The sequence below is a fragment of the Protopterus annectens genome, chromosome 8.part0 (assembly GCF_019279795.1).
Source record: "Protopterus annectens isolate FY-2018-M chromosome 8.part0, PAN1.0, whole genome shotgun sequence".
Classification (NCBI taxonomy): domain Eukaryota; kingdom Metazoa; phylum Chordata; order Ceratodontiformes; family Protopteridae; genus Protopterus; species Protopterus annectens.
In genome coordinates, this window is record NC_056741.1 from 1,963,070,101 (window position 1) to 1,963,095,014 (window position 24,914).

General features: G+C 44.6%; 1 protein-coding gene across 1 annotated transcript in view; it reads right to left on the minus strand.

Annotated features, from left to right (window-relative positions):
- AP1G1 (adaptor related protein complex 1 subunit gamma 1) overlaps positions 1-24,914 on the minus strand; it is a 4,036,072-nt gene that overhangs the window by 474,444 nt on the left and 3,536,714 nt on the right. Inside the window, exon 23 of the mRNA XM_044079548.1 lies at positions 16,980-17,121. Coding sequence (XP_043935483.1) covers positions 16,980-17,121 — 142 coding nt within the window. The remainder of the gene's footprint in view (positions 1-16,979; positions 17,122-24,914) is intronic.

Sequence of the window (24,914 nt, forward strand, 5' to 3'; positions counted from 1 at the left end):
CAAAGGTCAGGTGCTTTAGCAGCTTTTCCTGACTGTCTGCCTGAATCAAGCAGTCATCTAAGTATGGGTAAATTTGAATATTTCTTTGTCTGGAAAAAGTAAAGGCAGGAGCCAGACATTTTGGGAAAACTCTGGGAGCAGTGGATAAGCCAAAGGGAAGCACAGAGAACTGAAAGTGCAGAGATCCTATCCTGAAACGTAGATATTTCCTGCATGATTCCCTGACTGGGATGTGTAGGCAAGCCCCTTTTAGGTCTAGGGTGGCTAACCAAGCATCCTTGGACAGCATAGTTAGAAGCTGCTTGAGGGTGAGCATTTTTAATTTTGGTATCACCAGGAAGGTGTTTAGAATGGATAGATTGAGGATGGGGTGCCAGGTGCCTTCTTTTCTGGGTACCAAGTAGAGTCTGGAGTAGAAACCTTGGCCCATCTGTTCTGCAGAAACATGCTCTATTGCCCTCATAGAGAGCAGTGAAAGGACTTGCTTTTTGGACTCTGCCCACTGGTTTGGGGGAAGAACTGGGAACTCTTTTGGGGTTGGTAGGGTGTGGAAATACAATTTGTATCCCTGGGACACTATGTTGAAGACTCAGTGGTCGTTGGTAATGGTGGTCCAGGTGCTTGCGTGGAAGGAGAGTTTTCTTCCTAAGGGGCAGGAGCAGGTGGGCAGAGGGAGGGGGTGGAAGTGGAAAGTCATTGTGACTTCTTACCATAAAGGAGTGGCTTAGCACTCCCTGGTTTTGAAAAGGGGGGGACTCCATTGCTTAGATCTCTGCATTCCCTGGGTCTGTCGGAGGAGGGGGGCTGCTTCCCTGGTGTCTGAGCTGAGCTGACCTGGAAGGGGCAGAAAAGGACCAGTGCTTGGAGGGGCAATGCCTACTGAACCTCGGTGGCTGGACCTGCATGAAGTCTTTAATTGTCTGCATAGATTTAGCTTTTTCTTCCATCTTTTTTAAGACCTCCTCTGCCTTGGTGCCAAATAAGTTGTCTTTGTGCAAGGGTGCGCCCAATAATTTGGATTTGACATGATCTGGCAAGGGCTGTTTCTTAAGCCAAGCATGCATTCTAAGGACAGAAACAGTGACTGCTGCCCTGCAAGATGCTTCTAGGGCATCAAAGCCACACTGTAAGGTGTGCTTAGTTACTTGACTTGCAGAATGCATTAACTTTTGTAACTCTAGCTTCTAATCAATCAATTTACACAAAAAAGTAACCACGAGTGTAGTAGTGGCCAAAACACATTACCTCCGTATAGCACACCAACATCAGAAGTTCTATATGTATTCTCACCTTTAATGTCTGAAAATGGTTAAAGACAGCAGAAAGTTGCTACACAAATCTCTCAGAAATGTAACAAATGGAGCATCAGTAAGATCAGCACAGACTAAACAAAGCATTTCAATTAAAATGCATACACCATGACATTACTCGTCGTAAAAGGACAACTGCAGCGACTTAAAGAAATTTTTGCTGTCAGTTCAGAAATACTCCAGCTTAGTATCTCTTTCCATTTAAAATGCATTACTGGCCTTTGGAAGCATCCATTTTACACTGAAACATGCAGAAAGTACAGTTGCATAAAATCTTACTGTAACAGTAGATGCCCTTCTCTTCACTGCTGCAGTATTCCTTACAACAGAGATCCCCTGCCAAGGGCGGTCAGACATTCCGCCAGTACACCAAAGCCTTTAAGTTGCTAAGAGTATGCCATATGTCACACACGTGCTCCCTAAGCATGCTGTAGGGCATAAAAGTGATGGGACATACCATCTTCAGAACTGAGGCGCCCAGTAGGAATGCCACCCCAACGACTAGAGGGTAACAAGCACACCCAGAAAGTAAAAGAACTGGGGGGTGGGGTGGGAATGCATACTGCAACAGTGAAAAGAATGACATCTACTGCTATGGTAAGATTTTACACAACTGTATTATGTCCTTCCATTTCACTGTTGCAGTACTCCTTACAATAGGGAAAGTGCAAAAGCTCAGGAAGGAGAATGGGAGGAGGAAGGACCTGCGTAGCCCTCTAGGAACCCATGAAAAATGGCCTTAGCAAAACCAACCCTAGCCCTGGATATCACATCCAACTTATAGTACTTGGTAAAGGTATGCAAAGAAGTCCAGGTAGCTGCCCCAAGAATAGAATTAGTATCTAAATGCTTGAAAACAGTACAAGAAGCCACAGCCCTAGTAGAATGAGTTAAGAGAAGAAAGGAAGGCTCTTGCCATTTAAACAAAAAGAAATGGCCTTAGATATCCAAGAGGAAACAGTTTTCTTGGAAACGGACAATCCTAAAGACCTAAGATGAATGGAAACTAAAACTTGATCACATTTATGAAAATGTTTGGTCCTATCCAAATAAAATCAGAGTTGCCTACGCACATCCAAAATGTGCAAAACCTTCTCACTAGCAGCTTGTGGAGAGCGAAAAAAAGTGGGCAAATGAACAGACTGATTAAGGGACAACTCATTCACCACTTCAGGCATAAAAGAAAGTTTAGTATGAAGGGACACCCCATCCTTATGGAAAAACAAAAAAGGAGGAACAGCCATATCAGCTTGAAGCTCAGACACCCAACTGGCAGAAGTAAGGAACAAGAGAACAATCTTCCAAGAAAAATGATGCACGGAAGCTGAAGCTGCAGGCTGTAAAGGAGCCTGGGTCAGTTTCTCCATATCAAAGCTAAGGTCCAGGAAAGAGGTACAGACTTCCTGGGAGGTCTTATATGAAGGACGTCTTTAAGAAACTGTTTACTCTAAAAATCAAGAAGCTAGAGAGAGTGCTAAAGGTAGACAAGCGGAAATAGCTGACAGGTGGGCTTTAACAGAAGAATATACCAACTCAGCATTGAGCAGTTCACACAGACAAGAGAGTCAAAGGAACATCACACAGTAAGTGTATCCAGGTTATGAGAAAGACGACAAACTGAAAACCGCTTCCATTTGGAAAATTAGGATTTCCTAGTAGTGAGCTTCCTGGCCTCCTGCAGGACCCAAAGCATGTCCTCAGAAAAAAAGGTGTCTATACGGAATCAAAATCCTATCATCCACATTTTCAGTTGAAGAGTGGACAGGTGGGAATGGATGACAGATCCCTTGTCTTGTGTGAGTAGGTCCACCCTGTGAGGTAACTTGTGATGAATGCCCTTGGCTAAATGCAGAACGGGCAACCAGCAGTGTCTGAACCAAAAGGGAGTCACCAGCAAGACTTTGGGAGCATCTTGCTTTATCTTGAACAGGACTTCTGGAATGAGAGGAAGGGGAGGGAAGTTATAAAGAAACATCCCCTTCCAGGGAAAGGAGAGGGCGCCCACCTTCCAGGCCAGAGGACATGGGGCTCTAGCACAAAAAAAGAGGACGTAGTCTGTTTAAAGGGGAGGGCAAACAGATCTACTTGAGTACCCCACTGGTGGACAATGACCATAAACACATCCCTGTGAATCATCCTCTCATGGGATTGTGATAATGGACCTGCTCAGAGAGTCTGCCTGTAGTGTCACTTGATACTGGATAGCCAGCTCAGACACAAAGTGCTAACCTGCAAATGCCAAGATCTTGCCCCCCCCTGCCTTGCTTGTTGATATACCATATCACTGTGCTATTGTCTGTAAGTACCCATAGGGGCCCTGAAGTGAAGAGAGGATGAAATCCCTGAAAAGCCAGCAGAAGAGCTCCATCTCTTTGACACTAATGTGTTTTTTCTTTGGTTGAAGTGACCAGAGGCCCTGCACTTTTAGACAGCCAAAGGAAGCCCCCCATCCCATGTGTCTGTGAACAGTTCCTGAGAGGGAAGTGGAGAAAGAAAAGGAAGCCCTGAATGGAGTGACAACTGCCGAAACCACCACTGAAACTCCAACGTGAGGCATGGAGAAAGAGGGACTAGGAAATCTAGAGGATGAGAGTGCTGAAGCCAAACTGACTTTAGGAACCACTGAAGCTTTTTCATGTGGAGTTTGGCTAGAGGGAGCACAGGAATGGTGGAGGCCATGAAACCCAGAGCTCTCACAAATTCCCTGGCTGTGACTGAGGCCAGAGGAAGAAGGGATTGAAAGAAGGCAGTAAGAGTTAAAGCCTTAGGAGGAAGCAGGGATACCAGCATTGGAACAGTCTGGATCCCACAATGCAGAAAAACATAATCCTGTGAAACAGTCAGGAAGGATTTTTGGAAACTGATAGTGAACACTGGTCTTAGCAGGAGAGACATGGCAAAGTGAAGATGCTACAGATGAATCTCTTGAGAGAAGGGCTGAAGAGGTAAGTCATCTAGGTAAGGAAAGACCTGTAATCCCCCCTGTAGCTTGCACAAAAAAAGCAACCACAGAAGCGAGGCATTAGGTGAACACCCTTGGGGCAATGGAGACGCCAAAGGGTAAAAGCAGAGAACTGAAAATGCCAGGAAGGAACACAGAAATATATAAACTTCGTGAAAGGGAGATGAATAGGGATATGAAGATAAGCATCCCTGATGTCCGGAGAAACCAGAAAGCCTAAGGAAGCAGAAGAGGAAATAAAGTCTGATGGGACAACAGCCAAAAGGAAGAGACATACAAAAAGGTATTTAGATGACAGAGATCCAGAATGGATCTTCAAGTGCTCTCTTTCCTGTGGCCAAGAACATTCCGGAATAACCCCCCCCCCCCTTCTGAGAAACTGGAACTTCCTGAATAGTTCCCAGAGATAACAGACCCTGAAACACCTCTGGAAGAAAAGGTTAACTGTTTCTGAGGGGACTGGGGAATGCCCAAGAAAAGGGGGAAGAGATTTTCATACCATGTAGTAGCCTTGGCAAATGATGGAAAGAACCAAGGAATCTTGACTAATCTTTAAACAAACAGGAAGGGACAGGGAATGAAACAAAGAGGAATGTGGCTGAGAAAAGGATAGTTAGACAGCACTTGGTTTGTCAGGAAAAGGAGATTTCTGAGCTAAAGGAGTCGGGGTAGCCTTAGCAGGAGCTGCCCTTCTACCACACTTCTTACCTTTGGGGGAGGGTAAGACTGTCTACGAACAAAGGCCGGCTTATTAGGGTCATTTCTTTGGAAATTTAGGTACAGGAGAAACAAAAATATGCTTTAGTTCCTGTAAGGCTTTACCCCTTTCCTGTAGGGACTTAAAAAAAATTCTGCAGCAGCACCAAACAAATGCTTGTTATCCAGAGGAGCATCCATCAACTTAGCATCATCATCAGGAATGGGTTGAAACCAAAGCCAGGAATATCTCCTCAGCAGAGAACCAAAAGCAGCAGCAGTAGAAGAAGCACCTGCTGCACCATAACTACATTTAATAGAAGGACGCGCTACCTGGGAAGAAGTCCCTAATGAGGAGAGAGCAGAAGTCTCCCCCCTCAGAGTCAGGAAGGTCAGAAACAACCCGACAGGCCTGAGATAGAAGAGCCAAAATATAGTGTCATATGAGTCTGACAATTTACAGCCCTAAAAGCAAAAGAAGCTGAGGTATATACTTTCTTACCCAGCCTTTCCATAGTTCTGTTGTCTTTACCATAAAGAAGCAGCTTTGTAAGAAGGCAGCAACTTTAATGGCATGTCAAGATGCCACACAAGGCTCGGCAGAAGGGCACTTAAAGGAACTTGCAATCCTCAGGCACCTTAAAAAACATATCAGGCTTTTAGGGAGCAGGGGGCTGGGAATCAGGAGCATGCAGTAGAAAATGCATCCAACAAGGCAGCCAGAACAGGAGGAACATCAGAAGGCCTAGAAGATTCCTTTTGCAGAAGCATGTAATACCTCTTTTTGAACCTCATATACCTGGGCACAAGTCCATTTGAAAAATTCTATCATTCTGGAAATTGTGGCCCCAAATGAAATCTCTTCAAAAGCAGAGTCAGGACTAGTGGAATCCTGTTCCTCAGAACCACAGTTTAAGAAAGAAGAAATCCGGGAAAAATAAGCAAGGGATTTCTCCTCCACCGAGGAATCCTGCTCCCTAAGCCACTTAAGAGGAAAACAAGACCAAGGAGGAGGTGGGACAGAAACGCCTTGAGGACGTCAAAAGCCATAAGGGTATTAAACAAACCTTGAGTGAAATTCTGCCATTCACTCTGAGGGTCCAAAGGAAGGATTAGCTTTTTATTTCTTCTTTAAAGGGATATCAGCCTTATAAAACCCAGTAGGCTCAGACCACCACACAGCACTCGTGGTAGTCGGTACCTCCTCCCTAACCAAACTCAAAGGAACACCGTTAGGCCCTTCAGTAATAATCAGCCATGGTTTCCCTTGAACATCCGAAGCTGACGTCTGCAAGGCCTTCCAGGGATGTATGTGAAGCCAGATCCATGCCAGCCTCCAAAGTGGTTGCTGTAGAGGAAACCAATAAAGGAACCGGGTGACCTTCTAGGCTTTCACTAGCCTCAAGAGAGACATCTGGCGAAGGTGGCATAGTGGAAGAAACAGACCTAGTTTTCCTGGCTGCCTTCTTTGCGGATGGCTGACCTTTGGACCGGAAAGTTCCTTCCATGGTGTCAGTGTCAAAGCTTAAGACTTTGGTTTCCTAAAGAAAGAGGAAAGCCAACTACATGGAGTCTTTGGGACGAAAGCCTGGCAAATATAGAAAGGAAAGTTGTGTGAAATCGTACCATAACCATAGATGTCTTTCTCTTCCATGATGCAGTATTCACTACTGGATTTACCCTTCTTCCCATCAACTTGTTCGGCCAGGTTTCCAAAGCTTTTTCAGTCCCTGTTGGTGCGCTGGACATCTGACATGGAGGCTGGTAGGTAGGCCATAAAAGTGACATCTGTGTGTACCAGTCCTGAGAACCAAGAAGCCCCAGACAGAGTCAGTCGTGATAGCATAGCCTGTGTAGGAGCAGAGGAGAGAAAGTGCAAGGAGAACAGGGGGATGGAGGGAAGGAAGGAATACTGCAACATGGAAGAGAAGGACATCTATGGTTATGCTAAGATTTTACACAACTTTCCTTTCTATTTGCCAGGCTTTCGTCCTAATGTCCTTCTATTCCAATGTTGCAGTATTCACTAGTGGGCGAGTACAAAAGCTCACTGCTGGCTGGGTGGTGGTCTGGAAGAGGATTCCAGGAACTCATGCAGGACAGCCCTGGCAAATCCTGCTCTGGTCCTGTAGATGTCGTCTAGTTTGTAGTGTCTGGTGAAGGTGTGTACAGATGACCAAGTAGCAGCTTCTGGAATGGATTTAGTATCCAGACCTTTAAACAAGGTTCCAGATGAAGCCATGGCCCTAGTGGAATGGGCTTTGACGTTGCCATTAGTGTCTTTCCATGGTGAGAGTAACAAAGAGATGGCCTTAGCAATACAAGAGGAGATGGTTTGCTTACCTACAGCTTACCCCAGAGTCCTGGGGTGGACAGAAACAAACAGTTGGTCTGATTTGCATAGAGGTTTGGTCTTATACAAGTAGAAACGGAGTTGCCTGTGTACATCCAGGGAGTGAAGGACTCTCTCACCGTCTTCCTGAGGGTTAGGAAAGAACGTGGGCAGGTGAATAGCCTGATTAAGGGAGAGGTCATTAACCACCTTGGGGGGTGAAGACGGGATTAATCCTGCGGGTGACCCTGTCCATATGGAATACTAAGAAGGGTGGAGTAGACATGAGGGCTTGGAGCTCTGAGACCCTCCTGGCTGATGTTAAAGCTACTAGCAGTACTGTTTTCCAAGTGCAAAATTTCAAGGGTGGCAGAGTGAGTTTTTCGGGCACATAATTAAGATTCCAGGGAGGAGGAGTTGGTTTCCTGGGGGGGGGGTTCCTAAGGTGTAAACACCTTTTAGGAAACGTATGGCTGGAAGCAAGTGGGGGCTCCATAGGCAGGCAGAAATGGCTGACAGGTGTACTTTTAAGGAGGAGTAAGACAAGCCTGTCTTTAGCAGTTCACACAGGTAAGACAGAATTAGAGGCAGGTCGCTGTGCAGCGGCTTTATCGGTCTTTTCTGACACCAGATAGAAAACCTTCTCTATTTACAGAGATAGTATTTTCTTGTGCTTGGTTTCCTAGCCTGCACGTCCTCATTTTTATATATATAAATAAATTATATATATATATATATATATATATATATATATATATATATATATATATATATATATATATATAAATATATATATCTGTAGGGAAGCAGAATCCTATCAGCAACAGGGAGAGGTTCAGCAGGGATCACCACTGTGGGCGAATCTGTGTCCCCTGGTGCTGTGTAACTAGATCCACTGAGGGGGGTAACATGTGGTTACTGCCCTTGGACAGATGAAGAAGTATGGGAAACCAGTGTTCCCTTGGCCAAAAGGGTGTCACCAACAAGATTTTTGGTGAGTCCTGCTGAATTTTCGGTAGGACTCTCTGTATCAGAGGGAAGGGGGGAAAAGGCATACAGGTATTTCTCCTTCCAGGACATAAAGAAGGCATCTGTTTGAAGAGCAGTAGCTCTGGAGTTGCCTGTTTGTGGAGGAGGCAAAAAGGTCTATCCGTGGAATACCCCACCTATGGATCAATTCTAGGAATACCTGCCTTGACAGCATCGATTTGTGACTGCTTGTGGAGGCTCTGCTTAAGCAGTCTGCCTGACAATTTTGTTGGGATGGGATGTAGGCTGCCTGTTGGGTGAACCCCTGGGTGACAGCTAGTTCTCATACCTGTAGAGCTAGTCTGCAGAGGAGGTAGGACTTGATCCCTCCTTGCTTGTTCAAGTACCACATCACTGTGGTATTGTCTGTGAAGATCTTCAGAATGCCCTGTTCTGAGGAAAGTTAGAAAGGCCTGCAGGGTCAGAAGTATGGCTGACATTTCTTTGTTGTTGATGTGCCATTGTTTCTGTTTGTTTTTCCACAAACCTTGTACTTTCCTTGTGTCTAACATTGCTCCTCAGCCCAGATCTGAGGCGTCTGTGTGCATGATCTGAGAAGGGGGGCAATTGTAGAGTGAGACCAGGGTTTAGGGTCACATGGGACATCCACTTTAGGTCTTGGCAGAGCCAGGGTAGAAGTGGGATTCTGAACTCGAGGGGTTGAGAATGCTGGGTCCATACTGTGTGAAGATACCATTGCATCTTTCTCATGTGTAGTCTGGCCAGTGGCAGCATGGGAACTGTGGCAGCCATGTGGCTGAGAAGTTTGAGGAATTCCCTTGCAGTTACGGTGGTAGTAAGGAGGGCAGATTGAAGGAGTTGGGCCAGGGAGAACACTTTTTCCTGAAGTAGGAAGGCCATCCCGAGGTCTGTTCTGATTCTGCATCGTAGGAAGACAATGTCTTGTGCAAGATTTAGGTTGGATTTGAGGAACGTTTAAGACTCAAGTCACTCCATAACAAGTACAAATACGATACCTGTCATTGTCCATGCTGGAGTGAATGACTTGAGACGTACCTCCTTGGACTACATGAAGAGAGACATGGAAGAGCTCTTGGATCATGTGACCCAGGCAGGTATGACACTAGCCCTGAGTAGCATCCTGCCTTCACCCAGAATGATACCACAGTATAAGGACAAAATGATTGACTTCAACAATTGGCTAAGCTTCTGGCGTCATACAAAGGGGATCCAGTATTTGTCTGCCTGGGAAGACATGATCGACAAACCATGATGCTTTGCCAGAGATGGTCTGCACCTGTCACCCCTGGGATTCAGATTACTGGCTAAAGCTCTTGCCACCCCTACAGTGCCTTTTTTAGGCAAGGTTCAAAGGATAAAACCACCACCATAACAGATACAAGCATGCAAAATCTGAAAGTAATGCTACTCAATGCTAGAAGTCTAAACCTCAAAATGCACACTCTCGAGGTACTCCTAAAACTGGAGAACATCGATATCTGTGCAGTGACTGAGACCTGGTTCAAGGCTCCAGACAGCACCCCTGCAATACCAGGCTACAATTCTTAACACACTTTTCGGCCACAAAACCAAGACCGAAACACTAAAGGTGGAGGAGTATCCATATTCACCAGGGATATTCACACCTCCAGGCTAGTTGTCCAACACAATGCATCTGAAATTCTCCAGGTGCAACTAACACTAGGTAAGACTGCAATCCAAATTGTAGCTTGCTACAGATCCCCCACCATACCCCAAGATTCTCACTACACCTTCCTAAACATACTGGAAAATATTAAGATACAACCAAACACCCTAATACTGGGTGATTTCAACTACCCTGCCATTAATTGGGAAAACTACTCAGGTACCAACTCCTTTTTCCAACGGTTCTTGGAATTTTTAAATTCCAATGCCCTGGATCAACTAATCCATTGTCCCACCAGGGGCTCCAATATCCTAGACCTGGTCATTACCAACATGGGAGACGGATGCTCCACACCAGTGGTCACACCCTCATTGGTCAGGTCTGACCATAAGCAAATCACCCTTGACATCCACATCCCACCCCCACCCCCCAGTAAGGAAACCTCCTTAAAAAACTTCTCCAAAGCCAACATCATGCTACTGAAGTCAGAAGTGACAAACTTCACAACACCCACGCAGACGGGATCTGGAAGTTCGACTGCAGAATCCTACACTAAGGCACTGTACGAGCACATCCACTCGTGCATGAATCGTGCCATCCCAAATAGAACCAAGATGATCTTCTCCAAAAAAAGGAAGCCAATCTGGTGGTCCCCTGCTATAAACAAACTATACAACAGAAGGAAGAAACTGTTGCAGAAGAGAGGAAAATCCCAGGATGCAAAAAACTCCCTCACCAGCCAAATCCTCAAAAGCTAGTTATGAAAATAAAATTGCCAAAGATTCCAAAGACAACCACAAAGAAACTGAGATCCCTCATAAAATCCTCAAAAGCTAGTTATGAAAATAAAATTGCCAAAGATTCCAAAGACAACCACAAGGCATTCTATAGTTATGTCACGAATCTAAATGGCAATGCTCAGATCTGCTCTGAGCTACAACAGAATGGCACTAAATATACTAATCCCAAGGATATTGCCAATATCCTGGCAGATCGATTTAGTGCCAACTTCACCCCCCTCACCCTCTAAAGGGCCCATCTCAATACCAAAAGATTGCCAAATTCCGATAATCACAGCCACACAGGTAGATATAGCACTCTCCAAAGCTAAGAATACAGCATCCATGTTACCAGATGACATCCTAGGCTGCGTACTACACGAACTACAAAATGAACTGGCACCCCACCTAAATGTCCTGTTTAATCATAGCCTCACCTCAGGCTTCATGCCCACTGTGTGGTGCACAGCTACAGTTATCCCGCTCCACAAGGGAGGATCCACCTTGGATCCCGGGAACTACTGTCCCATCAGTCTGACAAGCCTGATCTGCAAGGGCATGGAATGCATTATCATGGAACTTATAAACAAAGACATTAGCAACCTTCAAACACTGGACCCCACCCAGTTTGGGTTTGTGAAGGGCCAATCTTGTCTCCTGAATCTGATTGACTTCTTTGAATCAGTCTCCAGAGCTGTGGAGGAGGGTAAGGCGGTCCACACAGCCTATCTGGACCTCGCCAAGGCCTTCGACACCATCCCCCACTCTGGAATCACAGATAAACTTACTAAGCTGGGCATTAATCTCTACGTCACTCGATGGATTGCCAACTGGCTTACTGACAGAACCCACACTGTAAAAGTAGCTGACTCCAAATCCAGCTCCAGACAAGTGACAAGCGGAGTACCTCAGGGTTCAGTCCTGGGACCTCTCTTGTTTGGCATCTACTTCTCTGAAGTACAAGCCAACACTAAGGAACTCTGGCTAACAAAATTTGCAGATGACTGCAAACTGGGGGCCATTATAGAATCCCCAAATGATGTGGATATTCTACAAAAGGGCCATACAGAAACAGATGCCTGGTGCCAGAGCCATGGGTTCAAGCTTAATGCCAAGAAATGTATAGTTATCCCCTTTGGAAAAAAACATGTACCCATGAACTACCACATAGGAGGCAGGACACTAAACATCGAAAGTGAGATGGCAGACTTAGGGACACAGGTGGACAGTGGTCTCACTTTAGATAACCACATCGCCACAACAGTCAATAAATCCTTCTATGTGGCACACCTCATCACTAACGGCTTTTCATCCAGAAAAAAAGAGGTCACTGTCCCACTGTACTCATCCCTCATTAGACCCATTATAGGGTATAATGCCCCATTTGGTATGTACCTCACAAGACATCTGCAAAAGCTGGAAAGGCCACAGAAATACCTCACTAAAAGAATCACAGGACTAAAGCAGATGCCCTATGCTGACCGTCTAAAAAAACTCCAGCTATACTCTGTGGCATATCGTCTACTCAGAGGCGATCTCTGCTTAACATACAAGGCCATGTCAAACCCTGAGCTGCTGGACATGCTCCACTTAAAGAAATCCCAAGCTCTCAGAGCCACACACTCCAGGGATCTAAACCTTATCGCAATAATGAACAAAACATGTTGGAGGGATAGGTTCCTGACCCAGAGACTCCCCATACTCTGGAATACACTGCCCATACATGTCAAGCAGAGCGCCTCATTGGCCCTCTTCAAAAGGAACCTTGATGATTGGATGGGAGATGGGAAATTCACCCCGGGGATCATGTCAGTCGCACTGCTAGACAAGGGCCCAGAGACGTAAATATTGTGGAAAGAAATTTCCAGGGAATTGTTATGGCTAGGCTTGCATAGGCCTTAGAGCCGATAGCCTAGTACCAACCTATGAACCTATAGAAGGACTGCAGCAGGAGCAGTAGATCCTTTGTGTGGGCTAGGAGGGTTTGTCTGCCTGCTGCTTGAATTAGTAGATCATCTAGGTATGGGAAAATTTGCATACCTTTTGTCCTGCAGTAAGTAATGACTGGGGCTAGGCATTTTGTAAATACCCCTGAAGCAGTAGAGAGACCAAAGGGCAAGGCACAAAACTGAAAATGCAAGGAGCCTGCTTTAAATCAGAGGAATTTTCTGGAGGACAGTTTTACTGGAATATGTAGATAGGCTTCCTTGATGTCCAGGGTCACCATGAAGGCCTGGGGAAGGATGAGAGGAAAGAGAATGGGTAGTGTAATCATCCTGAAGGAAGGAACCTTCAGGAATGGGTTGAGTCGGGAAAGGTCTGCGATGGGTCTCCATGGTCCCTCCTTTGTGGGTAAAAGAAAAAGTCTGGAGTAGAAGCCTCTATCCCTGGAGCAGAGGGGGGGAATGAGTTCTACAGTGCCTTGGAGCAGCAGATTGTTTACAACCTTGGGGAGGAGGGACAACTGAGAGGGTGGAGGTAGTGGAATAAGAAGCTTTGGGGGGAGGGAAATCCAGGTCATGAAGTATCCCTCCTTCAGGATTGACAAAACCCATTTGTCAGATGTCACTAGGGCCCATGCAGGGAGGGAGTGAGAGAAGCAGGAATATAAAGGTATAGAGGGAGGGGGAGTAGAAAAGGAGGCAGGCAGTCAGATGCTGCCTACCCTGTCTGGAAAGGGAGGTCTCTGGGTGGAAATCTGAGGTGTCCTAGACTGAAAAGTCTGCCTCCTGTGTGGTCTTCTAGATCTGGCGGGGGCAGAGGGCCTAGAAGTCTTCCTGATAAACTGTGTCTTGGCCGGGTAGTTTCTTTGAAATTTTGCGATCGGAGAGACAAGGAGATGCTTTAGATCCTGAAGCTCTTTCCCTTTTTGCTGAAGTGACTTAAAGAGATCAGCTACCGTGGAGCCAAAAAGAGCAGTGTGATCCAAGGGAGCATCCAACAGTTTGGCCTTAAAGTCATCTGATAAAGGCTGAAGATGCAGTCAAGAGTATCTCCTCAATACAAAGGCATATGCAGCTGATCTGGCAGAGGCCTCTGCTGCATCATATGCACACTTTATGAAATGTTTACTGACTTGGGAGATGAGTCCAAGCAAGGAAGACAGGGGATGCCTTTGCAGAGCAGTCAGGGATCTCATTAAGATTTTTAGAAGCTTTGTCCAGTAATGCCAAGGAGTATTTGGCCATGTGTGACTGGTAATTTGTAGCCCTAAAGGCTAGAGTAGCTGAAGTGCATATCTTCTTCTTCCCCCACCTCTCCAAGGCCTTGCTGTCTTTATCGGCAGGCAGGACAGTGGTAGTGGGGAGAAGTTTGGTAGCCCTGTCAGTGGCAATAGAAATGGTAGCTGGGTCAGCAGGTAGGCATTTGAAAATAAATGTGTCTGCCTCAGATACTCTATACAACCAGTCTGCCCTTCTAGGGGCAGGTGGCTGGGAGTCAGGGTTAATACATGCTGCTGCAAAAGCATCCAGGAAGGCAGGCTGGACAGGAAGAATGGGTGCCGGGTTAGGAGATTCCTCTGGTTCAAGTCATAGAATATCTTTTCTGTTGCTCAGACATGTCTGAGCAATCCCATTTGAAAAGTTCCCTCATAAGATTAACCATGTCCCCAAAGGTAAGATCTTCCACAGGGGAGTCAGGCTCAGCAGAGGCTTCTTCTGGGGATCCATACTGCAGAGGGGAAAATATTTGTGAAGAGTAGGACAAGGAGTCCTCTGAGTCAGACATTTCTTCTTCAGCAGGATGGCTAAGGGTAGGCTCTGGCTGAACAGGCCTGGGACTAAGAAGAGGTAGAGCAGCATGACGTAGGTCAGGTATAGGCCTAAGGGCCAGGAAGGTGTTGTAAAGACTCTGACTGAAGGCTTGCCAGTCTGGCAAGGCCTCGGGGGTTGAAGCGACATGCTTTGCTTTTTGTTTTTTTCTTTGCCAGCCTAACCGGCGTCTGGCTGTCGGTCGGCCTTGAAGGAATAGACAAAGCGGCAGAGGTCTGCTCTGAAGTGACCATCATAGAAGCTGGTTCCCCCTGGCATCTGAATCAGTTACTGGGATATCCTCCCCGGAAGTGTCGTCTGCTCTGGATTTTGCAGCCTCCTGGTAGGTACCCCGCTTTATCTAGTATGGTGGACATTGGTTCCTCGGCCAAGCTGATGGTGGCTACAGGGTGGGAATCGGCGGAGGGAGGTGTGGTGGAAGTGGACGGCCTTGTGGGCTTGGCCGTCTTCCTAGTTAGTTCGGATGGGGTGTCAGTAGTGGCTTCAATGCCGAGAGCGGTCTGCTCAAGACGCTGGTTTTCGAGGTATAGGTTGAGGGCCTGAAGTCAGCGACAAAGGGACATAGGGACAAATGACTTACAAATGGTGCAGTTTTTATAATCATGTTCCCTACTCAAACAAAAGAGACACTGATCGTGGGTGTCTTTGTGGGGAATCTGGCGACCACAGTTGCACTTGCTCTTACTGGACATTAACAGACTATATCACATACAAAAGGACTGAAGAAAATCCACAACAGGGTACTTATCTTAATACTAAACTGATCAGACGTCCGCGAGTAGCATGAACACCTGGCATATGGCTGGCGTCTGAAAAGTTCTGAGGACTGGTGCGCACAGACATCACTTTTATGGCCCACGTACCAGCCTACACATCAGATGTCCAACACACAAACAGGGACTGAAAAAGCTTTGGAAACCTGGCCGAACAAGCTGATGAGAAGAAGGGAAAACCCACTAATGAATACTGCAACATTGGAATAGAAGGACATCAGACTGTATGGTCTAGAAAAAATAAACACTGCTCGTGATGATCTTTATGAGCAAGCAGTCTCCGGTACTGACATTTACCCTTTCTGGATGACATGAATCCCCACAAGCAACAAAATGAAAAGGTAAAAAGATAAAATCGCAATGGGGCACTTATCTGAAAATGGCTTGCTGAACCAGCAAACAAAGCAAGCGTTCAGACCGATGATCAAAGATGGCGTTAGGATTGGCAGCAAAGAAGTTCTGAGGATGGTACATCTGGACATCACCTTTATGCCTTACGCCATGCGTGGGGAGCATGTGTGTGATGTACAGCCTACCCTTAGCAACCTAAATGCATTGGTATACTAGCAAGACATCAGGCCGCCCTTGGTAGGGGATACCCATTGTGAGGAATACTGTAACAGCGAATCAGGAGGACAATGGACATTACACTGGGAGCACTGGTAATCACTAACTTGTTTAATTATTTTTGTTTCTTAATGTGTGCTGGTACAAGACCCTTTTCAGTCACAACCTGGGTCGACAGGTAATACATAAACAAAACACAAACATTTACAGTAATACACGTGATTAAGACAAAGTAATTCATTGTAAAATAAGTAATAGAAACAAAATGCAAGCTGTAGTAAAAACAATATGCAAAATTTAAGTCACAAACTTTTATATTTTGTATATACTGTCTTATCAAGTCAGTCTTTGGAGGCAGTACTGTTTTGATAGGGAACAGAAAAAAAATCTAATATACCTTTGTGGGTTTTATATATTATGTTATCCAAACACCCCTAAAGAAAAAATGCATTTGTCCTCCTGTGCTATGTACAACTTCAGTTTGTTACACTAATTTGCTTCCTTGATTTTTAGTGAAAGTATATCAGATTCGTTAGCATAATTTGGCAGGCTGAGCCAAAAGTTCCTGCCTGGTCTACTGTTTTTGTCATTAAGCCGAAATACTCCTGTTAGTACTAATGCAAGACAAGCTCCTCATTGCGAACTTGTAATAATGAGTCATGTTTTAATGACATTCACATGGCAATCACATTCAGTAAGATTTATACAACTAACAGAAATTTTTCTGCTTAACTTCTACTTCTGTGAGGGCAAACCGTATCTGCCCTCCTTGGTCCTATAAAATTTTAAGAAAGAGGCAATAAGTGATTTTAGTGCCACTTATCTCTTTTATGTAACATTCGGGATTTTAAGTTCTACTGCTCTGTAAACAGTTAACTGTGCTAGCTTTAAGAACTATAAGTTCTAAGAATTAAATAGTATGGACTATAATATCCAATGTGATATCTACAGTCTTGCTCATTTGCCTCACTGGTCCATACAAACACATTCCTTAAGCATCTCTTCTTTTTAATTACCACCTTCTAACAACCAATCCATCTACAAATTTGGACCTTTCACTTTCTACAACTGTAGATACGGGCACCAACTCTGACAGTCTGATTTACACTGCCTCCATTATACAGTGAAAACACAGAGATAAAAACCTACTTGGCTGACAGGCTGTGGTACAGAAGGCGTTGGTCTGGCCTCTAAAAGTCCTGGCTCCACTTCTCCATTTGTCTGTATTATGTCTGTGGGACCATTAGCAGTAGTTTTTTCCATAACCGGCATTCTTTCTAAAAGAGCTGACCTGCAATTCACGAGTGTTTAATTTCTGTTAATGATTTAACTATACAATATCTACAGAATACACTATATTAGTACTGGCTAAAAAGTACAACTATGCAACATACTCACTGTAACAGTACATCTTTGAGAGATGTTCTTTCCGCAGATTGCACTAATAAGACTCTGATGGCAGTAAACGTCAGTACTCAAAGTAACTATCTGAGCAGCTGTCAGGTTGAAATTTTTTTTTTTGGGGGTGGAAGAGTTGGCTGGTAGCTTAATGTTATTAAACATGCAACAATTTAATATGGGCATTTCCCATGTTTCATGCAATTCTGTTTTTGCTGTAGAGTAGACAACTTCATATAACGAAAGGCTCAGAACCAAAAAAGGGGGACAGTTCTTTAAATACTCTCTAAAAGTCCTGTCCAGTGTTTCAGGGGAAACCATATGTTGCAAAGTTAGGCATCAGTTAACCTTCACAAAAATGTCAAGGAATGAAGGACTGAATTTAGAGATCTATTTTAAATGATCGAACGACCACTACATCGAACCACAAGGATCGAACACTTGAAACATTGACCGTTAACTTTGTTGAATCTGAATTCATCGAATTGTCATAGCTGGCCAACATTTCAGATGTTACCATAACCCAGTGAACAAAACTAAATCCATTCATCCCCACCTCAACTGTGACAGTAAATAATACACAGTCAAACTGTACAGTTCAAACAGATTATACTAATTGATGGCTTCCATTTTCCTGACAAACCCATAGTCCTTTCACTAGTTAGCAAACTAATGCAGTTCAATGACTTTGTATTCAACAAAGTTAATATTCAGTGTTTCAAGTGTTTTATCCTTTCATCTTGATGATGTGTTGTTCAATGTAGTGGTTGTTCAATCATTTACAATAGATCCAAATTTATAACCTGATGCAAAAGCCTGTCTTGTACCTCACAAAGATGTATAGTACTTTTTTTCAAATTATTTTGCGGTAGGAGTTGCTACAGAAGTGACTCAGAAAGTACAGTTGTGTACACTTACCATAAATGTAGATGTTCAACTGTATTCACTGTTGCAGTCATTACATTTGGGTTATTAATAGCCCTCAGTCGGCCTGATTAACAAAGTCTTGGGTCCTGCGTCGGTTGCTGTCCCTTCTTCCATGATGTCAGATTGTCAGGGGTATAAAACATGCAGCCAACGCCATTACATCAGTTTTTCTTGCCCCAGATGTCAGGTGCCCCCCTAATGGAAAGCAATTAACTCTATAATACAAGGATATACCTCTAACAAAAAAGCAAATACACCAAAAAGCTTTTTGAGCATAGTAAATGAGAGCAGAGGTATAACCAAAAGAAGAAAGGGGGCTGGAGGGAGGGTAACCAGGACTGCAACAGTCAGTACACTCTAACATCTACATTTATGGTAAGTGTACACAACTGTACTATGTTCTTCATGTTTCACTGTTGCAGTCATTACATTTGGGTAGACTCCCAAAGCCAAGGTTGGGAGGAGAAATTTAAATAGAATTAGGACCGCTTATAAGGCCCTGCAAGACCGCAGTGGCAAAACCAGCTCTGGATTTAGAAAAAAATGGCAAATGATAATGCTTGGTGAAAGTATGTACAGAACTCCAAGTAGCGGCTTCTAGGATGTCCCTTTTAGGGACGCCCCTGAGAAAGGCTGCAGAGGTAGATGCAGCCCTGGTTGAATGGGGCCTGATGCCCTGTGGAATATGTTTTTCATGGTGCTTATAGCAGAAAATAATGCAGTGGCTTTCCCCTCTGTCCTGCAGCAAATGCCACCAGCAGTTGTTCAAATTTCCTTTTGAGGTTTAGTCCTGTCCAAGTAGAATCTAAGTTGTCCGTACACATCTATGGAACGCAGAATCCATTCCCCTTTGTTCTGTGAGTTAGGAAAGAAGGTAGGCAAATGAATGGACTGATTAAGAGCCACGATACCACCTTGGGCATGAAGGATGGATTGGTTCTGAGGGACACCCTGTCCGCATGAAAGATGTTGAAAGGCTCCACCTGCCATAAGGACCCGTAACTCAGATACCCTTCTTGCAGAAGTGATTGCTAAAAGGAAAACTGTTTTCCAGGAAAGGAATTTTAAATCTGCAGTAGCAGCTGGCTCGAAAAGAGGAAGAGTGAGTTTCTCCAAGACAAAGTTAAGGTCCCAGGCTGGAGTTGGAGCTCTCCTCGGTGGCCTTAATTTTTTGGCCCCTCTGAGGAACTGCTTGAGCAGTGGGTGAGAGAAGAGGGGAGGGTCTGTGCTATAACGAGCTGAAATGGCTGAGGCATGAATTTTGATGGAGGAAAAGGACAAGCCCTTATGAAGCATCTCAGTCAAATATTGAAGAATCTGAGGTAAATTGGGCACTGCTGCACTCATCCCTTGAGATTGGTTCCAGGTACAAAATCTTTTCCATTTTGCAGCATAAGATATTCTAGTACTAGGCCTCCTAGCCTCTAGAATGATATCCATCACTGATTTACTGAGGGGTGATAAAGGAGAGATTAGGTAATAAGCCAGGCTGCTAGGTTCAGGGTTTGCAGCTGAGGGTGCAGAATCTGGTTCTCCTGCTGAGACAACAGGGAAGGAGTCTGAGGCAGGTGCCATGGGGCCAAGCATGACACACTGCGCACGAGGGGGTACCAGTGTTGGCGTGGCCAGTCTGATGCAATTAAAATTGTCCTTGGCTTGTCCTGTTTGATCTTTAGTAGTACCTTGGAGAGCAGAGGCAGAGGAGGAAAGGCATAAACTGATAGGCTTTTCCAGCTGAAGGATAGAGCATCCACTTTCCAAGCTAGTTTGTGGGGAATCCTTATGTAAAATTTGTCCAGTTGATGGGTCTGGGGGGGGGGGGGGACAAACAGGTCTATATCTGGGCTCCCCCATTTGCTTGTCAACATGTTGAAAATCCTTGGTTCCAGTTTCCACTCGTGTGGGTCCATGAGGTTTCTGCTTAATCCATCTGCCAGTGTATTTAGTTTTCCTAGCAGGAACTGAGCTTGTAGATTCACTTGGTAGCTCAAGGCTGTGTTCCACAATGCCATGGCTAGTCTGCAGAGGGGGTAAGTGTGTGTACCCCCAAGCTTCTTTATGTACCACATGACCGTGGTGGTGCCCGTCTTTACCATTAGTTGTCCTGGAAGAATGTGGTCCTTGAAGGCTGTCAGAGCATTCTGTACAGCTAACATTTCCTTTTGATTTATGTGTAGGTGCATTTGACTTGGGTTCCATTTGCCCTGAATGCACTTCCCTGACAGATGAGCTCCCCCCATGTATAGTCTGATGCGTCTGTTGTTAAGGTTTGGGCGGCAGGTGGTAGTGTGAATGGTAGTCCCTTGTTTTGGTGGCAGGCCTCTGCCCACCAAAGGAACTCTAGACATAGGCAAAGTATGACAGGAATCATAGCTTCTCGATCCTGTGAATGTTGACACCATAGGCTTTTGAGATACCATTGCAGTTTCCTCATATGCAGCCTTCCATATGGAATTAGAAGAATGCAGATGGCCATGAACCCCAAGGCTTGCAGTATTTGCCTTGCAGATAACTGGGTTTTTGTGGCCACTTGTTTGAAGTAAGTTGTCAAATGAGTCTGTTTCTCTGGCGTGAGGAAAGCCATCTGGGAAGTTGTATTCAAGCTTGCTCCCAGGAATATAATTTGTTGACAGGGTACCAGGTGTGATTTCTTTTCATTTATGTTGTACCCCAGACAAGTCAGTACCCTTTGAACAAAGGCCAGATGATTCAAAAGTATGTCCTGGCTTTCTGCCTGAATTAGGCAATCATCCAAGTATGGATATATTTGAATATTTCTTTGCCTGCAGAATGCAATGACCGGAGCTAGGCACTTTGTGAATACCCTGGGCGCAGTAGATAAGCCAAAGGGCAGTGCAGAGAACTGATCGTGCATGTAGCCTGCTTTGAAGCTTAGGTATCTTCTGCAAGACTCCCTGATAGGGATGTGCAGGTATGCTTCTTTTAAGTCTAGTGTTGCCAACCATGCATCTTTGCCTAGCATAGGAAGCAGCTGGTGAAGGGTCAGCATCTTGAATTTTGGAATCACCAGAAAGGTATTTAGAGTAGAAAGGTCCAGGATAGGACGCCATGTATTGCCTTTTCTGGGTACCAGAAAAAGTCTCAAGGCGAAACCCTGTCCCTTTTCCTCTTCTGGTGCCAAATGAATAGCCCCCATGCTTAAGAGAAAGCGCACTTGATTTTGTGCCTCTACCCACTGATTTGGGGGTAGATCTGGCCACCCACTTGGTGTTGGTAAGGCGTGGTAGTGAAATCTGTATCCTTGGGACACTATATTTAAAACCCATTTGTCCTGGATAAAGAGTTCCCAGTTTTTGGCCTGCAGACCAATCTTTCTGCCTAAAGCAGCATTCAGTTGGGAAGTGCTTGGAAGTTTTAAAAGCAAGTAAATGAGACAGTTTTCCATAGGGGGGAGTCTTACTACTCCCTGATTTGGGTGCGGAAACCCCCCACTGCTTAGTCTTGTGTCCCCTGGGACTGAAACCTGGGGTTTCTGCTGCATCTGGATTTGACTTAAGAAGACCTGGAAGGGGCTGGAAAGGACCAGTTCTTAGATGGCCAGTGCCAACTAAATCTAGGAGGCTGAACCTGTAAGAAAACTTTAACAGTTTGCATAGATTTAGCTTCATCTTCCATCTTTTTAAGAACTTCCTCAGCCTTGTTGCCAAACAGGCGGTCCCGATTTAAGGGAGCATCTGACAATTTAGCTTTAACATGAACAGGCAGAGATTGCTCCTTAAGCCAAGCATGCCTTCTGAGCACAGACCCAGTAACAGCAGCCCTGCAAGAGGCCTCTAATGAATCAAATCCACACTGCAAAGTATGCTTTCCAACCTGTTCAGCAGACTGCATTAAATCCTGTAATTCTTTATTTTCCGCACAGTCAGGAATCAATATAATTTTCTGTTTAAGCAATCCAATAACATGTTGCTGATACTTTAACATATGAAACTGGCAGTTTAAAGCCCTAATGGCCAAGGTTGCAGAAGTGTAAACCTTCTTACTCCATCTATCCAGCACCCTGGAGTCTCTAGCTGAAGGGGTCGGATTATTAGCAGTAGAGGCCTAATGCCCTTGGGTCTCTGCGAAATAGTCTCTGGATCCGCAATAGGATTTTTAAAAAGGAACTTGCGTGAATCAGGAACCCTGTAATATCGGTCAGGTTTCTGGGAGGAGGCAGCAAAGAATCAGGGGCCAAACTAGATTCTGAAAAAGCATTAACAATGTCTAGTACAGAATGAATAGCTAAAGGCCTATGCTGAGGCAGGAGTAAGAAATCCCTAAGCCTCTTTTTTGAATCAGAAAAATCTTGGCTTCCCCAGTGGAAAGGCTCCCTAAGAGTATGTAAGGTTTCACCAAAAGAAAAAATCTTCTGGAGGGGAAGCAGAGGGAATATAGTCCTCTGCATCAGAATCCTCATAAGTAGATAAGGGCAAATCCAGATCATCAGAAGAATCAGAAAAATCAGAATCCTGGTCAGAAGATTCATAAACAACTTCAGTCCTAGGTCTCTTGGGGGGGGGGGGGGTTGGCTTCCCCTGATTAGAGTTATAAGATCTTCAGCCATTCTTATTTGTTTTTTTAGGCACAGAGGCCTGCACATGCGGCCTGGGCTTTGGTTTTTTAGGCATGGTTCAAGTTTTAGGCCTAAATGAAGGAGGAGGTGTTGGTTTAATATGCAAGTCCATAGGCCTGAATACACCCTCAGAAGCTGGTGCCTGCACAGCGGCTCCAGACCCATGCAAGGTAGAGACATCTGCAGGTTCCATAGTTCAAACATCTTGTGGCATACTGGACTCTGAATGGGTCTCAGTAGAGGCTGCGAATCAGAAGTAGCGAGTATCAGGGGCTGCGAAAGCGCCTCACTGAGTACTGGTGAACTAGCGCCTGGCTTAGGAGAAGCGTCGTCAGCAGTTTTGGACCTCGGCGGCCTGTTTCTCTCTTTATCTTTGCGTTTTTTCAAAATCCCAGTAGTCGGATGGCTAATCGACATTTCTGGATAATTAAACCAAAACAGAAATATTTAGAAGCAAAAATATACAGACGATGGATAGTGTGCTGATTAAATAAAGCAGAAAACCGACAGCGAGGTACATCGTGGTCAGGGGCCAGGCAAAGAATATAGTACGAATGAAAATCTTTTATGAGGTATTTGCTTTCCACAAGTAATGCAATTATTAACTTTTACTGACATCAGTCCAACGGGGTACTTAGCTTTAGTTGAAGACTTTGGTTCTGAAACTCGAAAACAAAAATTTCAGGAGTCAGTTGACCGGCACTTGTGAACTGCTTCTGCTTCAGGCACCGCACGGCAAGAAAGACTGATGTAATGGTGTCGGCTGCATGTTTTATACCCCTGATGACCTGATGTCATGGAAGAAGGGACAGCAACTGACGCAGGACCCAAGACTTTGTTAATCAGGCCGACTGAGGGCTACTGCAAGCAGATAACCCAAATGTAATGACTGCAACAGTGAAACACGAAGATCATCAGGAACCCAGCGCACTCCGAAAAACATTCTAAGAAAAGTAGCTTTCAACATTAAAATCGGTAGTACTCAAACATGAGCATAACTGACTACCCTACAAATGGCAGTGCTGAAATTCATAAAAAAAAGTTGAACCTATGGTTATCATGGAAATACAGATTTGCGAGTTGCTCTTTGACTGGGCCTGCTACAGTGGTTAACAGCCAGGATCTCCTTTCTGAGAGCCCACTCAATGTAATTCTGAGATCTCTAGATCACACAAGGAAGGTCAACACAAAGGGACACTGTTTTCTAGTTTTGACCCCTCCATAGAAGACTCGGAAGTGTGAGATACAAGCCTTTCAAAAAAGGGAGGAAAATCAGCTTTTTATCTAAATTCTGCTTACTTATTTTAAGTTGCAATTACACTGACCTGTGTGGTGATATTTTTTGTACTTCTCTACTTTTTGTCCATACTTTAGCCAAAAACTTCTCTGGTTGCAATGTTTTAGTTTGTTCTGGGGCCTTAGTCTTATAGCTTCATCTGCAGTTCTATAAAAATTGTGTACTGTTGCAAAATTTTGGAATTATTTATACATTCTATTGGATTTCTATTCCCATAAGTACAATTACAAGTAAAAGGTAGCTTTTTTGTATTTTGAACACAGTCTTGGGCTTCAGTCTTGTAGCTTCTTTAAAAGTTGTGGCAGAACTGTTATCTATTGCCAGATTTGAGCCTCATTTAGTTATTTATTAAAGTGTTATTCGTACATTTCTGCACAGCCTGATGCCTCAAGTCCATGGCAGGACTGCAGTAGTGGAAGTATTATGAATTCTGCTCCTGAACATTTGCTTCAGTACTTTTTACAGCTGTATATACCTTCTTAAAAAGATGTATTCCAGTGCTTTCTGTTGACCTTGCCCCTGTTTTTCCTTTTATTTGAATCTGCAACACCTTCCACTGAGGCATTAAGCTAAAAGTGTTTGAAATTCTAACCACAGGACTAGAGCTTTAGTTTGAATATTTCTCTAACTGTCCCACCCTTTCCTTTCTGTGGTTTTAAAAGGCTGTGGCTTCTGTCCCATATGGTAACCTTACTTTCAAACTCCCTTGCTCACTTCAGTCTTTCACTGCTATTGTCTGCCGTGTAACCTATTTAACTACTTTCCCACCAACTGTTTCCATACACCCTCAATACCAAGTACTCATCCAGTAAACTAGTACCGCACTTGAGTGAACCTCCTTACTATAACCTGTCTCCTGCTCATTTTTCCAGAGCACCCATTGCTT